A 20,193-nucleotide genomic window follows, 5' to 3' on the forward strand; every position below is an offset into this window, starting at 1 on the left:
ATAGCAGATTGACATTTGTTTTTCTAAGTTTTTTTTTAATTTAACATTGTTCAAAACAAACATATTTTTGAGTAACTTGTGTCAATTTTTACCTGGGTATTTGTTGATTTAATTTTACCTTACTCGCTATTTTAAATTAAAAGGTTTGAAATTATTTGAAAATTATAAATGAACAGTTGGATATAATGTTAAATACTCTATTGGATTGAAAAATCCATAACATTAAAAAGGAATATTTTGTTTAATTATTTACCTAAGCACATTATTTGAAGAATAATTCTTACATGCAACTTTAACATCGAACTACAAAATTATATCCTTTAAAACGCCTGTGCATTAACACCTTACAACATAATGTCAGTTTTACCAAGAGATACAAAACTATATAGTGTAATATTGATCATCACTTCTCAGAGTAATGCTGAATTCTTGTCTCTGGTTATGCTTTTATTTTAGATGCTGGCTTTAGTTTGCGGCTGAACACTAATAATTTGAACCTTTCATATGTCTATGTTGAGCCTGAACAGCAGCAATATAGATTCAACAGTTTCTAGCTTCACATATTCCAGGAATTCCTGGTATTCCAGGCAGTCCTGGTGGGCCTGAGGGCCCACTGTATCCAACTGGTCCTTGTGGGCCTGGTTCTCCATCTTCAGCAGTTCCCGGATGTCCAGGGTATCCTAAATGACAAGAGAGAGACAATAGCTTTCATGTCAATGGGCAAGCTGTAACATTTCCAGAAAAGGTCACCTTTGTGATGAAGTTCTGTATGGTAACTTTATTTTATTCAGAGATACAACATGAAACAGGCCTTTCTGGCCCTTTGAGCCATGCCGCCCAGCAATCACTCGATTTAACCCCAATCACAGGACAATGACCAATTAACCTACTAACTGTTAAGTTTTTCGACTGTAGGAGGAAATTGGAGCACCCAAAAGAAACCAACACACATGGGAAGGAAATTTGCTTAGAGAGGATGCCAGAATTGAACTCTGAACGCCACACCCTGAGCTGTAATTTTGTCATGCTAACAGCTGTAGTACCATGACTCCCTACTTGATTTGAAAGTGAATAAGCCCGGAAAACTCAGTATTCCAACCAAAGAATGTTGTGACTCATATCAATATCAGAGGTCCCATTTAACCAAAAATATTCAACACACATGATTCTGGTGATGAGGAGGCATACAGGAGTGAGATAGATCACCTGGTTGAGTGGTGTCATAACAACAACCTTGCACTCAACATCAAGGAATTGATTCTGGACTTCAGGAAGTCAAGGAAACACACCCCAGTCTTCATCAAGGGATCAGCAGGAGAAATGGCGAGCAATTTGAAGTTCCTGAAGATCTATCCTGGGCCCAACATAACGATGCTAATACAAGGCAGCTACATTTCATTAGGAGTTTGAGGAGACTTGGCATGACACCAAAGGATCTCGGAAATTTCTACAGATGTACCGTGGAGAGCATTCCAGCTGTTGCATCATCATCTGGTATGGAGGAGCCATTGCACAGGATCAGAATAAGCTGCAAATTCAGCCAGATCCATCATAAGCAGTAGCCTCCCCATCTTCAAAAGGTGATGCCTCAAAAAAGCATCAACCATCATTAAGAACCCCTATTGCCCAGTACATGCCATCTTCTCATTGCTACCATCAAGGAGGTGGTACGGGAGCCTGGAGACACACACTCAATGCTTTACGAACAGCTTCTTTCCCTCCACCATCAGATTTCTGATGGATAAAGAACACCGTCTCAATATTACTTTTATTCTCTTTTTGCACTACTTATTAATTTTTTTAAATATTTTATTGTAATTTATTGTTTTTCATTATGTATTGCACAGTACTACTGCTGCAAAACAACATCTCCCATGGTGTATGTCAGTGGTATTAAACCTGATTCTAATTATTTTGATAAAAACACCTCTAACATGTTGTACCTCCCTTCTCATCCAGCCATAGATTCAAACCACAACAGTCCTCATGAATGCTCAACACAAAAGACGCTGGAGGTCCAGATAAAGAGTCTCAACCTGAAATGCCGACTGCCTGAGCCTCTAAGTTCCTTCAGTGCCTTCTCCATTGCTCCAGATTCCAGTACCTGAAGAATGCTCATCTATTTCAAGTGCTACTACTGCTTTGTTCTTCATCACTGGCTCCTGCCTTTCTTTTGAACTCACCACAGCTGTGTTTGTTTGCCACAGTGTTAGCTTGAATATGATTTGATTTCCTGTCATCAGAGTCCAACCAATCAGAAACAAATTCTGGCCAGAAATGTTTATTCCCAACTTAAACCATATTTTGGAGAGGCACTTGAAAAATAATAAAATTAGACAGAATCAGGTTTTGCTTTTCAAAGTGTAAGAAAATAAACCTCTGGGTCCTTGTACTCCATCTGCTCCAGGAAGTCCACACCCTTGCACTCCAATTGGACCTTTTTCACCTTTATCTCCTAAAACAGAGGACAATTATGGTTAAATCACAAAAGTGAACCCCAAGGAGGATCTTTATGGAAACCATTCATGTTGAACTTCAAAGCAAGGGCTACCTTTTTGTCCTGGAGCACCTATTGGTCCAGGTAATCCTGTTCTGCCTCTTGGTCCAGGTTTACCAACCAGTCCTGGTCTACCAGAATCACCCTATTGAAACAAGACTTCTATTAATTATAATTAAAATTTTTCCCCTCTCACCTTACACCTGTGCTTTCGAGTATTATACCAGGACAGAAATGTCAAAAGATTATGACCATCTACACCAACCTGAACTGAATCTGCATCACGGGAGCTGTGAGACAATAGACATACTACCTATGCCTGTGTTGAGTCGTGGTGCAGAGTTTCCTGTCTCCAATATTAATGCCTGACCATTCCCTACCAACGCTCCAAAACTCAGAGAGAAAATACACAATGCAGGAATCCTGCTGACTTAACAGCTATGGATTGTGTTATAACTTAAAGTATTTAAATTATATTTTGCCTATTTAATATTTATTATATTTTAGTTGCTTGAAGCAATTTCAAAGGTGTTTGGAAGTGTCAGAGACATTCAAGAATTGTTCCAGAGTCTTAGACAGTGGTGAATTTGTGAGCACTACTCATGGGGTGGAATCTACTTAAACTTGTAGGACTCGCCCTTTCCCACCACAATCACCATCACACCCCACCACCTTGTCTGCTGGATGGGCAGACTCAGCTTGCTAAATCCCTTGAACCTCCAAAGGTGGGAGATGAAGCTAGAACGAGCATAATTCACACCAAACTGTAAAACCCTATTACTGCTTGAGGACTTTAATGGCACCAGACTGCAGATTGCCTGGTTTATTGGATGTTACTCTATTATGTGCTATCACACTTTAAATTCACTTTTGTTTAGATGTTAAGTTTTGTCATAAGTTTTCCAGTGAACGCAGTAGGTTTTAAAGGGAACATGGGAAGCAGTGAGCATGGGAAGGAGCCATGTATTGGAACCAGAATCCTGTGTGTGTAAAGGAACACAGGAAACTGTGCCTTGTGTGTCAAAGTGAATGCAGGAACCAGAGTGCCAGTTAGTCAGAGCATAGGAAGCAGGACCCTGGTAGTGGAGGGGTGTCAGAATAGCACCAGATGAGCCAGGTGCAACAGGGATTTCCAAATAATCAGACAGCAAAGTATCAGCATCTTACTGTACATGTGAAACACAAACATAACCATAGTGAGTAGGCAGTAACTCACTTGCTGTCCTCGTTCACCTGGCAAGCCAGGAGAACCAGGGGGTCCTATCAATGTTGCATTTTTGGTCGGGCAGGCCATTGTACAAACCCGTTGGATCAAAGGTGCATAGATGGCTATTTGTTCATTCACTACTCCTTCACACAATTCATAGAGTTGGTCGTCAGGCATTCCTGGACCCTAGAAGAAACACAAATAATTTTTTGATGGTTGGGCAGTTAGTGGATTTTGTAAATACAAACAAACAGATATTGTGCTTTGAAAACTGGCAGGTTCTTCAGTTTTCAAATCAATTGAACTTCTGCTACAATAACCAGAGATGTGCTTGTTAAAAATATTTTACCTTAAACTGTACTGCCGAAAGAAGAATGTATTTTTTTCTCTTTCAATTAACTCATCACAAAATAACCTCATTATTGAATCACAATGAAATTAATGGATTTCTGACTAAATACAAATTCCTCATAAACTAGAAAAATAAATACAATCATTTTTGAAGAAACTCTATCAATATACAATGCATTTTTGAGTAGTTGTCCCCTTTTCCCCCACCCACCCATGTCTTACATTCTTGTGTCATCCTTTTTGAAATTAATGGGTTGCAACTACTACTATTTCTACAAATACCAGCAGATTTTAATTTCAGAGAACACTAAGGAATAAGGTATTTTTACTTGTGTGTATATACATTCAAGTGCAAAACACTACGTCATATAAATGCTTAACGGGAGAAGTTCTTTGTGGGTGAGTTGGTCAATTTTAAAGATATGTTTTTATTTCAGTGAGCTTAAGCCAGCACTACATTCTTTAATTCACATTTCCATCTCATTAATTTTCCAAGCACTTACACTTGTGAGTAAAACTATTGAAGTAAGAATATCTAATCTTTTTTCCAATTACATAAAACTCAAATCGTGATCTTCTTTACTGTTGACCTCAACTGCTGGCAAGGTGTCACTTAGCATCTCAGTACCAGAATACTTCTATTTATCACAGGCAACCTTGATCCTAGGATCAACTTTGGAGGTAGATTCCTTTGCTTTCTGGATTAAAATCAAAGGTTGAAAAATCAGTAACGAATAGCCAACAGGGAGAAAAACAACCACATTAAAATAGAAAGTTTATGAGCCACAATTTGATGTACTAAATTCTTAGAGTTTTTAAATTTTAGTTTATTTATTTTACTAACAGAACAAAAATTACCTTGTACTACAACTGGATTGTACTTCAAGTGAATGGGAAAAAGTCTGATTGGTTCATCAAATAAGATTTAGCTATCAGTTAAATCCGGCCATGCTGCAATAGTTAATATGTAGTTAATGTGTACTCCTCATTAAAAAAGTAGATGTAAAATAATTTTTCATGTAAAATAGAATCTGACAAGTGCAGCAGAGTTTCTTGAAATAAGCCAAAATGAACTTTTGTTAAATTGAGCATAGGCTAGTCAACTGATTAGGGCAGTGTGTATATGCAGCCTGATTTCCTCAACTAAACACTGTTAAAGAATAATATTATACTTAAAAATAAAGGAATCAGGAAACCTTGGAAAAGCCTGAATATTATCGTTTGATGAAGCAGAATGCTATTCATTTTCTGACAGTTCGTGTGACACGCTTTTGAACATACATGTGCTCCTACAGGCCCCGGCTCCCCTCTTGGTCCAGGTACACCAGTCTGTCCTACAGGCCCTGGGAATCCAGGTGGTCCAGGTACTCCAGGTACACCTCGACTGCCTGCTGTTCCAATGCCTCCTGGTGGACCATGTATGCCAGGCTAAATCAAAAGAAAGATTTACTGCAACTTAACTGTCCAAAACATATACAAACCGTAAGTGTAAAACATATACAAACTGTCCAAAACATATACAAACCATACAAACATTTTATCATTTACTGCTACTGTAGTATTTATTTTCAGCTGTAAAAGAGCTTTAGGATTCCTTAACTACACTTCCTATATGCTTTAGGAATCCTTAACTACAGATTCAAATGATGAACTATTTTCTAGTCTACAGCAACAAGTCTATGGAGACTTGGAAATATGGAGAGGTCCTTAGAAGAAATACATTCAGAAGCAATTTCTTACCCTCTGCAATCAGATTTTTGAACAGTCCATGAACCCATGAATACTATCACATTATTCCTCCTTTTCACTATTTTAAAATTATAATATTTTGTGTCTCATACTTATGCGGTAAAACAACAAAATTTAATGACCAACATCAGTGACAATAAACCTGATTCTCATATTGTGTTGTTTCTGCTGCTGAGTTTGAGAGTCTGTACAGATCTTCTAGCTAGGTTACAGAACCTGGGTGCTTCAAATTCATTTCGTCTGATTCAAATACAAGTCTAAAGCCTCCACAAGATCAAAATGGACGCTATCCCTTAAAGTGCACCTTCTGCACTGGAATGCCTACACTCCTAGTCAACCTTTTTCTTAAATCTATCCTGAATTCTCAGTTCAGTTCCAATTCCCCACATTGCTCTCAGCTGCCCCAAATTTCAACTATGTACACTGAACCTCTGCTTGCCACAGCCATCTAAATTTTATGTTTAATCCTCTGAAAGTTTCTGTCCCTTTAATGACTTGGTTCTTCTATTTACTTCCTTCCAAAGTGCCTTCTATTGAGCATGTGAAGCTCCAGTTAATCATGTCTTTCCTCTGACAGCTGGAAACTGTTTTGATTCTGGCCTTTATAAAGCCTGAGAGTGAAGCAGTCAGAGCTGTACACAATAGCCCAGCTGTCAGCTGAGCAGAGATACCACCCTCACCAAGCTGAGTCATCCATATTCCACCATGGCTTGCACAGTGACCCCTCACACAGTTTGGAGATGGAGAGGCGTCAGCATCAAATGTAGATCACTCGATAAATTGTCATGTGCACAAGTATGGTGAGGTACAAATGCATTGAAAACATGATTGCAGCAGCACCAGTACAGCCAATGCAGAATACAACTTATACATTAATTATACAGGACTGTGAAGAGGAAAAAGACACATTCTTCAAGAAGGTAATCCACCCATGCAGTACGGAGAGAATGGAAAGCATGTAAAATATTGCATTTCTTAAATAAATGTGGTGCACTGCTGGGTGACTCAGGTTCAAGCCTATGTCCCCTCTTTCTGAAATTGGGAGCTAACAGCCCATATTAACCTGGTGCCATCTAATTCTGAAATTGGAATTCAAGTTATAGACATACACCATGTCAATATTGTGAGGCCCAATGACATTCCTGCCTCTAATACAACTGAGTTTTCCTTAATAATGTATTATGTTTACTTTATTTCTTCTTGATAAAACATGCAATCAAGATTTTCTGCAGCATTTTTCTAAGCATTTTGCAAGTCAAATGGGAACTAAGTCATCCCTCAAAACAATTTAATGATCAGAATACACAACTAACCCATGTTCACTTTACAAGTGACAAAGTAACTCCTTCCAATAGTTTCAGCACCCAGGCAGCGATACCCTTACTCGGTTGGACACATCCGCACAAGGTCGAACAGATTCACCAGGATGATGGGTATTCTAAAGGCTTTCAAAATTAGGAGTTGCATAGATAGAACAGAGTGGACACTAGAACACTATTGGTGCCATTTTTCTCTCCCGGGTAGAGAACTAGATGGAACAGGGTTGAAGTTTAATGGAGATCTTCAGGGTAAATCTTTCCATGCAGAGGATGGAATGGCTGCTAGAGGTAGAGGAGGATGCAAATAATATTGCACCATTTAAAAAGTATCTGGAGAGACACTTGGGTATGAAAAGATGTGGTTAAATGGGAGTAGCATATATAGGCATCAGAGTCAGCATAGATAAAGTGGGCTGATAGGAAAAGATTATCTGTTGCATAATTCTGTGTTTCTAGATGGAAATGGGGGTATATGTCTTGTATCTGTAGAGGGACAAGAGGCTTATAGGCAACAACCAGAAGATAATGGAAGAGGTTAGCAGCGGAAGGCGATGTCAGGAGCCAAAGTAAATTTTTATTATCTAAGTACATATATGTCACCAAATACAACCCTGAGATTCATTTTCTTGTGGGCCTATTCTGCAAATCTATAGAATAGTAACTATAACAGGAACACTGAAAGATCAACCAGAGTGCAAATATAAACAAGTAGTAATAAATAATGAGATAGAGTCATTAAAGAGAGGTCATTGGATGTAGGAACATTTCAATGATGGGTCAAGTCAGTGTAGTTATCCAATTTTATTCAAAATCCTGATGATTTCATTTCAAGCTCAGAGAGCCTGTACACTGTGCCACTTTACGTCAATAACCTCACATGAGCAGATGAGGTAAGAATATCTCTCAGATCCCTGCAATGAGCCTAAAATCACCAACACCCCATGTTGCTCACTAACCCTCAATCTGTCATTTAGTGTTATTACCCCGCACATGTGCATTGCATCACCAGACTTAGCACTGGTTTGACCTCACTTCTTGCACATATCAACCAACATGGCTGGGTACTCTGATACATTATCCTCCTGGTCACAAGTTAAGATGGTGCAAAACAAAAGGCAGCAGAGGCAAAGCTTGCCTGAATGTCCTAATCCCCTCAAAGGACACCATGTTGGGTACTATTGGCAAAAACGTGATCTGTTCATATCCATCTTGTTCTCCAGATTCTCTTCTGATTTATAAAATGCTTCTATTAATTTCTCCTCCCCAAACACAAACCTACTAACCATCTAATTACCACTGAATCTTTTTCTTTTCTGTGCAATTTTTTGCCTAGTGACAACATGTGCACACTGAATTTTATATATAGATGTATTCATTTTAACAGCGAGAAAAACACTGTCAATAAGAACTTAAGAGCTTTTGCACATTGTCCATATTTGATTTGCTTGCTAAATGATAATTTAAAAAGTCAAGTTTCCAAATACCTCTTTACTTCTTTCTTTTTGCAAATTCGCCAAATGAGGTAGAGGGTGACGACCTTTTGTGCGCAGTTTAAATTCCTTTCTATGCATTACAAATAATGTGTGCACACACACCCACACAGCTTAGAGGGAACATTGACTAGCAGCCATGAACATCAATTCTTGCAATTCAGATAATATTATAGATGGGGAACTGGGTTCCCATGGCAGAACAACAAAGTCAAAGTCAAGTGTATTGTCTTATGCACAAGAACATTAGTGCATAGGTGCAATTAAAAACTTATTTGCAGATGAATCACAAACAAGTGTTCTATTGTATGCATAACAGAAGTGCCTGGGAAATTGTGGCACGAGGTAAAGATTTTGAAAGGACAACTTACAGAATGTCATCTACAACAAAATGCTTGATGCACTGGGAAGTCTGACCAAAATCCTGAGTTCAATGTCAGGGAGTGGAGCAGCCCTGGGACAGAATATACAACCCATGACATGGATCGCACATCAGGAACCAATGACTATGTAGTATCTGATGGTCAATCTTGTAGCTTTCATTCCAGCAGCAACAGTCACCCAGTGTCTGAAAGCTCCAGAAATATTCAGGCTGCTTCCATGGCTATAGAGTGGAACAAAGAAGCTTGTAGGTTTTCACAGCACTCTGCAATCCAACAGGCTACTGAAAAATGGTAGTAGTCAGGAAAAGGTATTAGTGTAGATTTTAAATCATGTGCTAAGTCTCATTAAGATAGTGATAGGACTGATGCCAGATTCTCCACAAGTAAGTGCAGACATCATCCTGGAATCCTTATTTCCCAATATGGAATCTGGATACCTTCTGTCCTCGAACAATCCCTCCCCTCTTGTTCACCGAATCCCATAAGAAAGAGGTTTCATAGGAATAAAACTCTTGGTACCTCAAATCTGTCCTGCCAGTCATTAGTAATAGAAAGCAGTATGACCGTGATTAATCTGCCCCAGGGCTCCTCTCTTCTGTGCCAGCTCCCTAAACTTTCAAAAAAATGTATCTACTTCCTTGTTAAAAGCCCTAAAAAAAATCTAACCTTCACAACCCTTTAATTACAGTAACATTATGGATAAGTTACTACACTGGCAGCCAGAGTTCTGGATCACAGATCTAGCGATATGGCAGCTGGGGAGTTTAAGAGTAACTGTATAAATAAGATTTCTTTCTAAATGCCAAGCCTGGGTAACTGACTTTGAAACTACCCATTGTCATGGAAACACACTTCAGGAAATCTGCAACTCTTACTCATTCTGACCCATCAGTGAGGTTGACTATTAACTGCCTGCTCTATTCAGGGGCAATTAGGGATGGGCTGCAAATCACATCTGTGATTGAACAATAAAAAAAACATCCTTTACAATAATTTACTGTATACTTATCATCTTCCTCCGACATATTGATTGGATTCCACTCCTTGTATATTCGAACAAAATGAAATTCTGTTACTATGTGTAACTATCTCCAAGGCACAATTTAATTATCACAAGACTAAACTATCATGTAAATGAATACAGTATGTTGGACTTTCCATTTGTGTAAAGCCATGTAATGGATACAAATACTGAGGAAAAGTTACTCACAGTTCTATTCATTTAGCTTAATCTACTTTTTTGTTTGGAGTTTGCATGTGAGCCAGATATGCCTGCCAGTTTAGAATTACATGAAAAATAGTCTCAGTAATATGATCTATATAATAATGGTTTTGTGTAGTTGCAGAACTCATTCTTCTTTTCAGATAAAATGGGCAGATAGATTACAAGGACACAGTATAAACAGCACTGTGATGAAATTTGTAGCAAGATTTTGCAAATATTTTGAATGTGTTTTCCTGTCCTCAGCTCATCAGGAGAAGGGGGGGGGGGTGGATTTCTGCAGCATTAGGGAATGCCCAGGTGAGTAAATACAATGTAAAGATCTCTCTTCTCAGGTAAGTAAAGGAGAGCAGATTTTTTTTCCCTGATCAGTACCCATGGGAGCATATGCTGGAAATAGATGTACTCAAGGAAATGTGTCAGTTGTTAAGAGAGTGCTTGCATGGGGTTCTGGAGAAGTTTGTCTCTTTGAGGCAAGAAAAGGGTGGTAGGGTGAAGGATCCATGGTTGACAAGGGATGTGGAATATCTAGTCAAGAAAAAAAAAGCTTACTTAAGGTTAAGGAAGCAAGGATCTGATAGGGTTCTAGAGAGTTACAAGGTAGGAGCTTAAGAATGAATTTAGGAGAGGTAGAAGAAGGGGACATGGGAAGGCCTTGGTGAGCAGGATTAAGGAAAACCCCAAGGCATTCCACATGTATGTGAAGAACAGGGTAATGATTAGAGTGTGGGTAGGATTGATCAGGGATGAAGTAGAAACGTGCTGGAGTTGCAGGAGGTACACGAGATCGTTAATGAATACTTTGCTTCAGTATTCACCAATGAGAGAGGCCTTTACGTTTGTAAGAACAGCATAAAACAAGCTAGAACATGTCTAAATTAAGAAACCTCAGGCTTTTCTCTTTGGAAAAAAGGAGGATAACAGGTAACTTGATAGAGGTGTACAAGATGATAAGAGGCACAGATCAATTGGGAAATTTTGTCCCATGGTGGAAACGCTTAATACAAGGGGGGCATAATTTTAAGATGATTGATAGAAAGTATGGGGGAACGTCAAAGGTAGATTTTGTACATGAGAGAGGTAGGTGCATGTACCACTCTACCAGGAGTGGTGGTAGAGGCATATACATTAACATTTGTATAATTTAAGAGACTCCTAGATAAGCATATGGATGAAAGAAAAATAGAAAAACTTAGAACAGTGGCAGAAACAGAATCCATCATCTTCAGAAAGAAATGACAACATTTGAAAAAGAGCATTCTGAAATTGATCTCCAAGGGCTGGAGGAAAATGAGTGAATTCATTCAGAGGCAGCCATCCAAACTGCAGATTGAATTATCAAAATACTCCCTCGCCACTCCCACCCCACCCCAACCTTTATCTAAGTGTTGAATTTCCTACTCTAGCTACTTTGGCTGTAAGGTTTTATCCAATTAAACTTTGCAAATGTTGATTTATACAATAAGATAGTGGGGTTTTTTTTGCCCAGAATAGTCACATGCCCAGTGTTATCTAGGCTGGATTTGGAGGGATAATATTACTAGCTTCCCACACCTATGAGACAAGTCATGACAAACTCTATGAATATTTGGCTGGGAAACTACTCAAGCAGCCCATCCATTGGTGGTAACTAAAACACTGCAGGTAGAGGTGTTCCCGTATGCCCGCTAGCCTTGACTTCCTTGGTGATAGAGGTCATGGGTTTGTGACGTGTTGTCAGGTTATGCTTGGCAAATGCCATGTTGTAGATGGTACATGCCGCTACTGCATTGGACTGATGTTTCATCTGGGGAATTAATGTTCAGAGTTGCAAATAGATTGCCAACTAAAGTGATTGCTTCATCCCAGATAATGGCAAGCATCTTAATTGTTTTTGGATCTGCACAGATACAGGCATGTGAAGAGCATGGATTATGCTCCCGACATATGCTTTGCACATGTTGGAAAAGCCTTAGGGTGTCCAGAAGTTAGTCACTTTCCACAGGATAACCAGTCTCTCACCATCTTTTGTAACTACAGCATTAGTGAGTCTGGTCCAGCTGAGTTTCTTCTCAATACAACCCTAGGCTGTTCACACTTGGGACTTAACAATTTCAAAGTTAAATGGTTACTCTCTCATAGTAGAGTTACAATAACAAATATTACAAAAGGGCAATATTAATACCTCAGAAGAAACATGCTGTAAATAGTTCTCCTCTGTTACTTTTATTGGTTGTACCTATCTTGAAAATGTGACTACAAACCTGTCCTTTGTCACCTTTATCACCTTGGTTACCCTACGTAGAAAAAGAAGAATAAATGTATGTAAATATGAAAATTTTCAAGCAAAATTATTAACTTTATGTTTGATCTATACAAAATACCTTGTGTCCAGATTTTCCTTTAGCTCCGGTTGCTCCAGACTCACCCTAATAAGAAGATTTGGATTGTAAAGTTACCTTTTTCAGACAGTAAAACAAAATCCTGAATGTTCATTCACACAAAGTTGCTAACACTCTACCAAAGTTACCCAAGTGTTTGATGAACAAACAGCATGCTAGTCAAGGTCTATTTTGCACATTTTCACTCGCAGTTATACCATGAGGGTAGCAGATTTCAGCTGTTCTCCAGAAGTTGGGAGGGACGAAGATGTTGATGGGTGGTCTATCTCATCTAAATAATTGGTGAATTTTTCCCGAAGTCTGGTAACACATCAGCATTATCTGATAATCTTGCAATCCAACTGGCCAAAGATAGGTGATAGCATAAAAAACTGGCAGCATCACACAAATATGATATTGACATGAGATTCAGTGGCAACTGGGATTCCTGAGCCCTGTCAAGATCTGAAACATTACTGATTTCAATGGGATCTGTAGGAAAAATAATTAGGAGCGACTAAGAATGTTTTTGAAACATTATTTTGCTTCAATTGACTGTTCACAATTTTGTGTTTTTAGATTTTTTTAAAATTCTAAAACAATGTTCAATGATTTATTTCACCTTTAAAGGCTTTAAATGTCTCTGAATTCTACAGCCTTCATCACCAGCTCCATAGGTGGTTGGGGCATTCCAGAGATGGGATTTCATCTCAGTGCCATCCAGCCACTATTAGAACCATGCTCTTGTGCAACTGGGTACAAAGGGTCTGGGAGATGGGTACTCCACAGTGGCCCAGGTAAACCCGATGGCCAAAACTCCATTGGAAGACCTGATCCATTATTTTAACACCTGGCCAATTTGGCTGACATTTCTTTTTTTCACTTTCAATACAGATGTCTTACCTTCTGACCATCAGGACCCATTTCACCTGGCTCACCCTGTAATGAAAAAAAAAACAACACAATTGATACATATTACAAAAAGAGGTGATTTCTTACCTAGAATGGTCTGAATGGCAAATCCACTTACTTGTAGACCCTTTGCTCCCCGAAATCCTGGTCCTCCAGCTATTCCAGGTTCACCTGAATCACCCTTTAGCCCCTGGTGAACAACAACAAAAAAAATCACCTATAAATAGCTCCAGAAAAGTAGCTAGATGAGGTCAACTGTTTGAAAAATTACAAGGTCAATATTTTAAATCGGCTTCTGATGTTCTCTCATCTGCTTATCACCCTCCTCACCTGGACCCACCTATTTCCTGCTGGCTCTTGCTCTCCCCGTCCCTCCATCTTTTTATAAGGGTTGTCTCCTCTCTATCTTTCAGTCCAGATGAAGGGTCTCAACTCGAAACATCAGCTGTCCATTTCCCTCCGTAAATGCTGCTGAACCACTGAGTTCCTCCAGCAGTTTGTGTGTTGCTCCAGACTCCAGTTTCTGCAGATTTCCATTTTCAATTTTCACCGGGCTTGGGTCCTCAGGATCCACCATTCTGCCTTTTGGGACGGCTGCAGCAATAAGACTTACTGTTTGAAAGGGTCCATTGAGCAGATGGCAAGTTGGATACCTGATTTAATTTCCTGCTAGACATGTACATCCTATCTCCAGGCATTGTGGAAAAACCTTATTCCAGTATCTGAAGCACAGCTTGTCTCACCAAACATTTTCAAACTAGAACTTCATTCATAACAATATCATTGAGCTTTCAAGTACTTCTCCATTATGCCACTAAATGTAAGTGCGAAAGGTCACAGAAAATTCAAGGTAGAATAAAATATAACTTACTGGTAAACCACGTGGGCCTTGTGGTCCTCTGGATCCTGGATCTCCTTTCTCCCCCTAGGTACAAATTACAGAAAATGTTTCTCTGGCAAGTCCCACTGATAGACCAATAACTTAGCAAAGAGGTTTAAACTGGTGAACTTTAAAAATACAGCAGAATTAGATACGTGAAACTACGTACCTTGGGTCCCATTTGTCCACTTTCCCCTTGTATTCCTGGTATTCCCCGTGGGCCCTGACATCAAAAAATAAGATCTTTTTATTTTCTCTTGTATATTTCCCTTTAAAAAAAATTTTTTTATAATTTCAACTTACATCATTGCCTGGTAAGCCATCACTAGCAGGCATTCCAGGAAATCCAGGTGAACCCTGAAGGAAGATGCATAAACAAATTCAGATCTGTGGTGCATAAGTGTTACTGACTCAGTACCCAAAGGTCTCCACTTACCTTTCTGCCTCGAGCCTCCTTACCCCCCATTGATGCCGCATATCCCTAAAAGAATGATTTTTAAAAAAACAGCATTCTATGAACATGCAACTTATTTTTGACAGTCAATGGGAAAAATATGCAAAATATTTAAGACTTGCCACCACAGAGGATGAAGTAAATTATTTGTACTGGAGTTGTAAAACAGCTGCAATTCTATTGTACTTAAAGTAAGTGCTCATAATGACCATCAGATCTATCTATCTATCTAGATGCATTGGCAATGAAAGAGTATGGCTTAACCATGTTTGCTCAAAACTAATTTGATACCTGTATTAGATGAGTAGATTGTATACTGCTGATATACTTTGATTTACAAATTAGTTATGTTGCAGGAATAGAATTTTGATTAGTAAAAATCATACATCAAAAATAAGATATTTCCTATTAGTTTCTAAACTAAATCCTCTGGTTGTATTCCACAGCTTAACAACTCTGGTCAATGAAATCTAAACACTGCAAAATGTTATCTATTAATTCAGATATTCTAAAATAAAGTATCATAGTAAAGGTATTTTTATTTATAAACAATAGTATATTGTATATGGAAGATAATTAATTGAATTGAATTGAATAATATACTGCAGATGCTGGAATCTAGACAAAAAACAAGCTGCTAGTGGAATTCAGAAGGTTAGGCAGCATCTGCGGAGGGAAGTGGACAGTCAATGTTTTGGGTTGAGAAGACTATGTATTCTTTAGATTATTATATATTCCTTTAATAGAGTTTCCAAAACAGTGATGAAAAAATTGCTAAACTGGTTTACTATTTCCATATATTCCAAGGTACAGCAAACAGCTTGTCTTGCACACCATCCATATACACCATTTCAGTACATCAGTGCATAGAGGTTGTACAATATTAAGCAATAAAAGAATCAAATGTTATGGTTACAGGAAAAAGTGTGGTGCAGAGACTAAGGTGCATTGCCATAATGAGGTAGATTGTGAGGTGAAGAGTCCTTCTCATTGCACTGGGGAACTGTTTAATGGATTTATAACAGGATAGAAGCTGTCCTTGAGCTGGGAGCCACAGTAGCACAGCACTTAGCTCAGGGCATTCTGAGGTTTGGAGTTCAATTCCAGTGCTGCCTGTAAGGAGTTTGTATGTTCTCCCCATGACCAGTGTTCTGGCTTCTTTCCACAGTCCAAAGACGTGCCAGTTAGTTGGTTAACTGGCCATTGTAAACTGTCTTGTGATTAGGCTTTTGGTAAATAGGTGGGTTGCTAGGCAGTGCAGTTCGCTGGGCCAGAAAATCCTGTTCCGTGTTATATCGGTAAGTATCCCTTGCAAAGGGTGAAACAATTCATAGTTATTCAAAGAAAATCAATGAATCCTTTGGCCTTTCTGCCCATCATGTTGATGCTCACCCCTTGAAAGCTCTTTAAATTGTCCCATTTGCCATTCAACATTCCTCAAGTAAATTACAAGAAGTGACATAGTCTGGTGTCCATGTACTCTCTGAACTCCTGAAGCAGATCCTACCAGTCTATAATTCTTTCCTCTTTCATATGACTTGCTTTACCTTTAGTAACTGCTATATGCTGCTTCAATTAATGGCAACAACACTGTAGTGAATTGACTGCTTGAATATGCAGTTTGAGACTACAAAAGCTTATCACGTCTCCCAGATCCCTCTCCTCTCCTGAGTACCCTGGACCTCCAGCCAACCCCTGTCACATGTCAATCAAAGTGGGGGAAAAAAGATGGCAATTCAGAAAGCTGGCAAATTTAAAAGGGGAAGAACAAGTTTACCTCTTTAAACATTCTAACTCTCCTAATATCTTCATTTAATACTCAGACTTTTCAGCTATATTTTTTTAAAACAACAAGTTGAAACTCTCTAGCCCACTGCTGAACCATAGAAAATGCTTGACCTCAGAGGTTACTACAAGAACCCAGCATGTAAATATATGTCTGACCCCTACACTTGCCAGTTAAATCTGCACACACTGTAAGTTGCCTCCTATTGTAACCAGGCAGCTGCAAACATTGATAGAAGAGATTACTTTGTCAGTTCCAAAGCAAATCCATCAAGTGGCCTCCCGCTGTGAACCAACAGCCTGCAATCATTTCACAAACAAGAGAAAATCTGCAGATGCTGGAAATCCAAGCAACACACACAAAATGCTGGCGGAACTCAGCAAGCCAGGCAGCTGCTATTGATAAAAAAAGTACCACAGTTGACGTTTTGGGCTGTGACCCTTCGGAAGGACTGGAGAAAAGAAGATGAGGAGTAGACTTTAAAGTTGAGGGAGGAGAGAGAGAAACACAAGGTGATAGGTGAAACTGGGAGGGAGAGGGATGAAGTAAAGAACTGGGAAGTTAATTGGTGAAAGAGTAACAGGACTGAAGAAGCGGGGAGTCCAATAGGAGGGAACAGAAGGCCATGACAGAAAGAAAAGGGGGAGGAACACCAGAAAGAAGTAATGAACAAGCAAGGAGATAAGGTGAGAGGGGGGAAAGAGGATGGGGAATGCTGAGTGGGGGGCATTTCTTCCATGGCCTTCTGTTCCCTCCTATTGGACTCCCCGTTCTCCAGCCCTGTATCTCTTTCACCAATCAACTTCCCAGTTCTCCATCCCGGTTTCACCTACCACCTTGTGTTTCTCTCTCCCCTCCCCCACCTTTTAAATCTACTCCTCGTCTTTTTTTCCCCTCCAGTCCTGCTGAAGGGTCTCGGCTCGAAATATTGACTGTACTTTTTTCCATAGATGTTGCCTGGCCTGCTGAGTTCCTCCAGCATTTTGTGTGTGTAGCCTGCAATCATTGTGAGTTTTCTGTAGAGATTTTGTGTTTATTTTGTTTTCACATAAGTTCCACAAGAGTGAAATTGTTATTCTGTACTTCAAATGTTCTCTGGACAAAAACACCTTATTAATCAGAGGGGAAAGGCCAGACTGGTTCAAGCTGACAGGAATGTGACAGCAACTCAAATAACCACGTGTAACAGCAGTGGCGTGCAGAATAACATCTCTGAAGTGGATGGGCTATAGCAGCAGAAGACCATGAACATATACTCAGTAGTCACTTTATTAGGCACAGGAGGTAACGAATAAAGTGCCCACTGAGTTTATATTACCTAGGTAAATATCTCCCTAATCACCACTACTATTTAGCAACACTAGGGCCACTCTGAAGAACTTGCAATAAAAATGACTTTGTGTTTTTTGTTCAAATTGTTTTTCTTTCTTATAAAAATTGTGTACAATTATGATTAATTTATGTTTTGCTTGTGAGTGCTGCTTGTATGATGTAATGTCCCTGTGATTTCTGAAGTAACAGTGGTGATTCTCAGTTAATCAAGTGTCCACGGGCCACACCTGCTGAAGGAGGATTTCACAGTGGCTGAGATACAGGTAGATCGCTTCACTTCATGCAGTAGCAGGCTTTTCAAGCACTGTGAAGTCCTTTGACACCAACACTCAAACCCCCATCTCAAGCAGGAATTTCACCAACATGTCTACAATCCACCAACCTTTAGGCCTGACCCAACCCACCCCACTAAATAACAACTGACCACTGACTCCTTTCGTGAACAGCCAACACTACCCCACCCCCGAAGTTGCGCACTCTTTTACACACCACAAAAACCATCACCTCAAAGTACTAATGGCCTACCCAACTAATGGTTACAATAATCATGTCTTTGATTTCCAATCTTCACACCTACATCTTCTTCCCAGCCACAAGGTAACAACTCACCAATTCTCTATTCATTGCTTAGCCTTGCTTATGAGCTCCTGCTTCCAATCTCTGACCCTCACCAATCTTTTCCACGTGCATGATGCACCTGACCTGCACACAAACAGACTTATACCCCAGTCCTTGAGCCTCATGTGCTATCAATGACAGACCAGGAATTATCCCGTCATGAACAATCTAGTTAGTACAGATTTAGAGGCACTAACCAATTTCTAAGTAATTTTTTAGTTCTAATATTTGTTGCTAACTTCTTTCCTCCATATACATCTCATTGTTTTTATCCTATTTACAAACTAATCATAGCCAGCTGGTGGTGTAGTGGCATTCGCACTAGACTTCAAGGTGAGTGGTCCCAGGTTCAAACCTGGCTGGTTCCTTGCACACTTTCTATCCATTCTGGGTTGAGCGTCGAGCTAGCAACTCAGCCTCATAAAAAACAGGCAAAAATGCAAAAGAAACAGCAAGGTTTCTGCCCAATATGCCAAAAGACATGAAGAGGGACAACTACACGCACTCTGGCTTGCTTAATGTGCAATAATGTGTATTTATTTGCTCCATGTTGTTAACATTTGGAACACTGTTCAAATAGGGAATGATACATTATCAGTCATCTTTAGTCGTGTAATACCAAATATCTTCCAAACAGATTCACGTGAAATCTGCACAAATTTTAAATAGATTATGAAATTCTTGAGTGTTTATTGTGTTGAATTTTTATGAAGCATCACTTACCACTTCACCAGAAGAATCTCCACTGCCTTCTTCACCGGGTCTTCCTATTTCACCCTTAAAATAAAATTTAGAAAAATCACTCTACAATTTCTTAAATGTCAATATTTTAACTATAAGTTGTTATAATAACTGAACAATAACAGTGCTGTTATGTGACTGAACCTTCATGGTTAACTGTAGGGGAAGTTGGGTCAACAGGGTTCAGTTTCTTGGCATTCAAAATAAGGTACCAAATTTAATTTGACATTGGCTTCATGGTAAGAGCCAGAGAGAGGTAGTAGATGGTTGCCTCGCTGATTGGAAACCTGCAACTAGTGGTTGCTACAGGATTGGGATTGGGTCCATTGTTGTTTGCCATCTATATCGAAGATCCAGAAGATAATGTGGTCTTTGCAGATGACATCAAGATTGGAGGCATAGTGTACAGCAAGGTCTACCAAATCTTCCAGCAGGATCTGGACCAGCTGGAAAAATGCACTGAAAATGGCAGATAGAATTTAATGCAGGCAACTGTGCAGTGTTGCACTTTGGTATGACTAACCAGGGTATTGAGTTACAGAGTGAATGGCAGAGCACCGAGGAGTGTGGTAGAACAGAGGAATCTCAGAATACAGATCCATAATTCCTTGAAAGTGGGAAAGTGGTGTCACAGGTAGATAGGTAAAGAGAGCTTTCAGCACATTAGGCTCATAAATAAGAGTATTGAGTACAGGAGTTTGGATATTGTGTTGAAGTTGTAAAAGGCATTGGTGAGGCCTAATTTGGAGTATTGTATGCAGTTCTGGTCACCAACCTACAGGAAAGATATCAGTAAGATTGAAAAACTACAGAGAAAATTTACAAAGATGCTGTCAGGTTTTGAGGACATGACTTACAGGGAAAGGCTGAATGGGTTAGCACTTCATTCCTT

At 39.3% G+C, this 20,193-nt stretch overlaps 1 protein-coding gene across 1 annotated transcript in view; it reads right to left on the reverse strand.

Annotated features, from left to right (window-relative positions):
- Window positions 1-20,193, reverse strand: part of LOC140730509 (uncharacterized) — a 49,596-nt gene continuing 29,403 nt past the window's right edge. The window contains exons 7-19 of the mRNA XM_073051056.1: window positions 19,284-19,337; window positions 14,674-14,727; window positions 14,540-14,593; window positions 14,362-14,415; window positions 13,609-13,680; window positions 13,482-13,517; window positions 12,582-12,626; window positions 12,462-12,494; window positions 5,337-5,483; window positions 3,714-3,890; window positions 2,552-2,642; window positions 2,378-2,455; window positions 1-680 (exon numbers count right to left, since the gene is read on the reverse strand). Coding sequence (XP_072907157.1) covers window positions 541-680; window positions 2,378-2,455; window positions 2,552-2,642; window positions 3,714-3,890; window positions 5,337-5,483; window positions 12,462-12,494; window positions 12,582-12,626; window positions 13,482-13,517; window positions 13,609-13,680; window positions 14,362-14,415; window positions 14,540-14,593; window positions 14,674-14,727; window positions 19,284-19,337 — 1,035 coding nt within the window. The 3' untranslated portion in view covers window positions 1-540. The remainder of the gene's footprint in view (window positions 681-2,377; window positions 2,456-2,551; window positions 2,643-3,713; window positions 3,891-5,336; window positions 5,484-12,461; window positions 12,495-12,581; window positions 12,627-13,481; window positions 13,518-13,608; window positions 13,681-14,361; window positions 14,416-14,539; window positions 14,594-14,673; window positions 14,728-19,283; window positions 19,338-20,193) is intronic.

This window comes from Hemitrygon akajei, chromosome 1 (assembly GCF_048418815.1).
Source record: "Hemitrygon akajei chromosome 1, sHemAka1.3, whole genome shotgun sequence".
Taxonomy (NCBI): Eukaryota; Metazoa; Chordata; class Chondrichthyes; order Myliobatiformes; family Dasyatidae; genus Hemitrygon; species Hemitrygon akajei.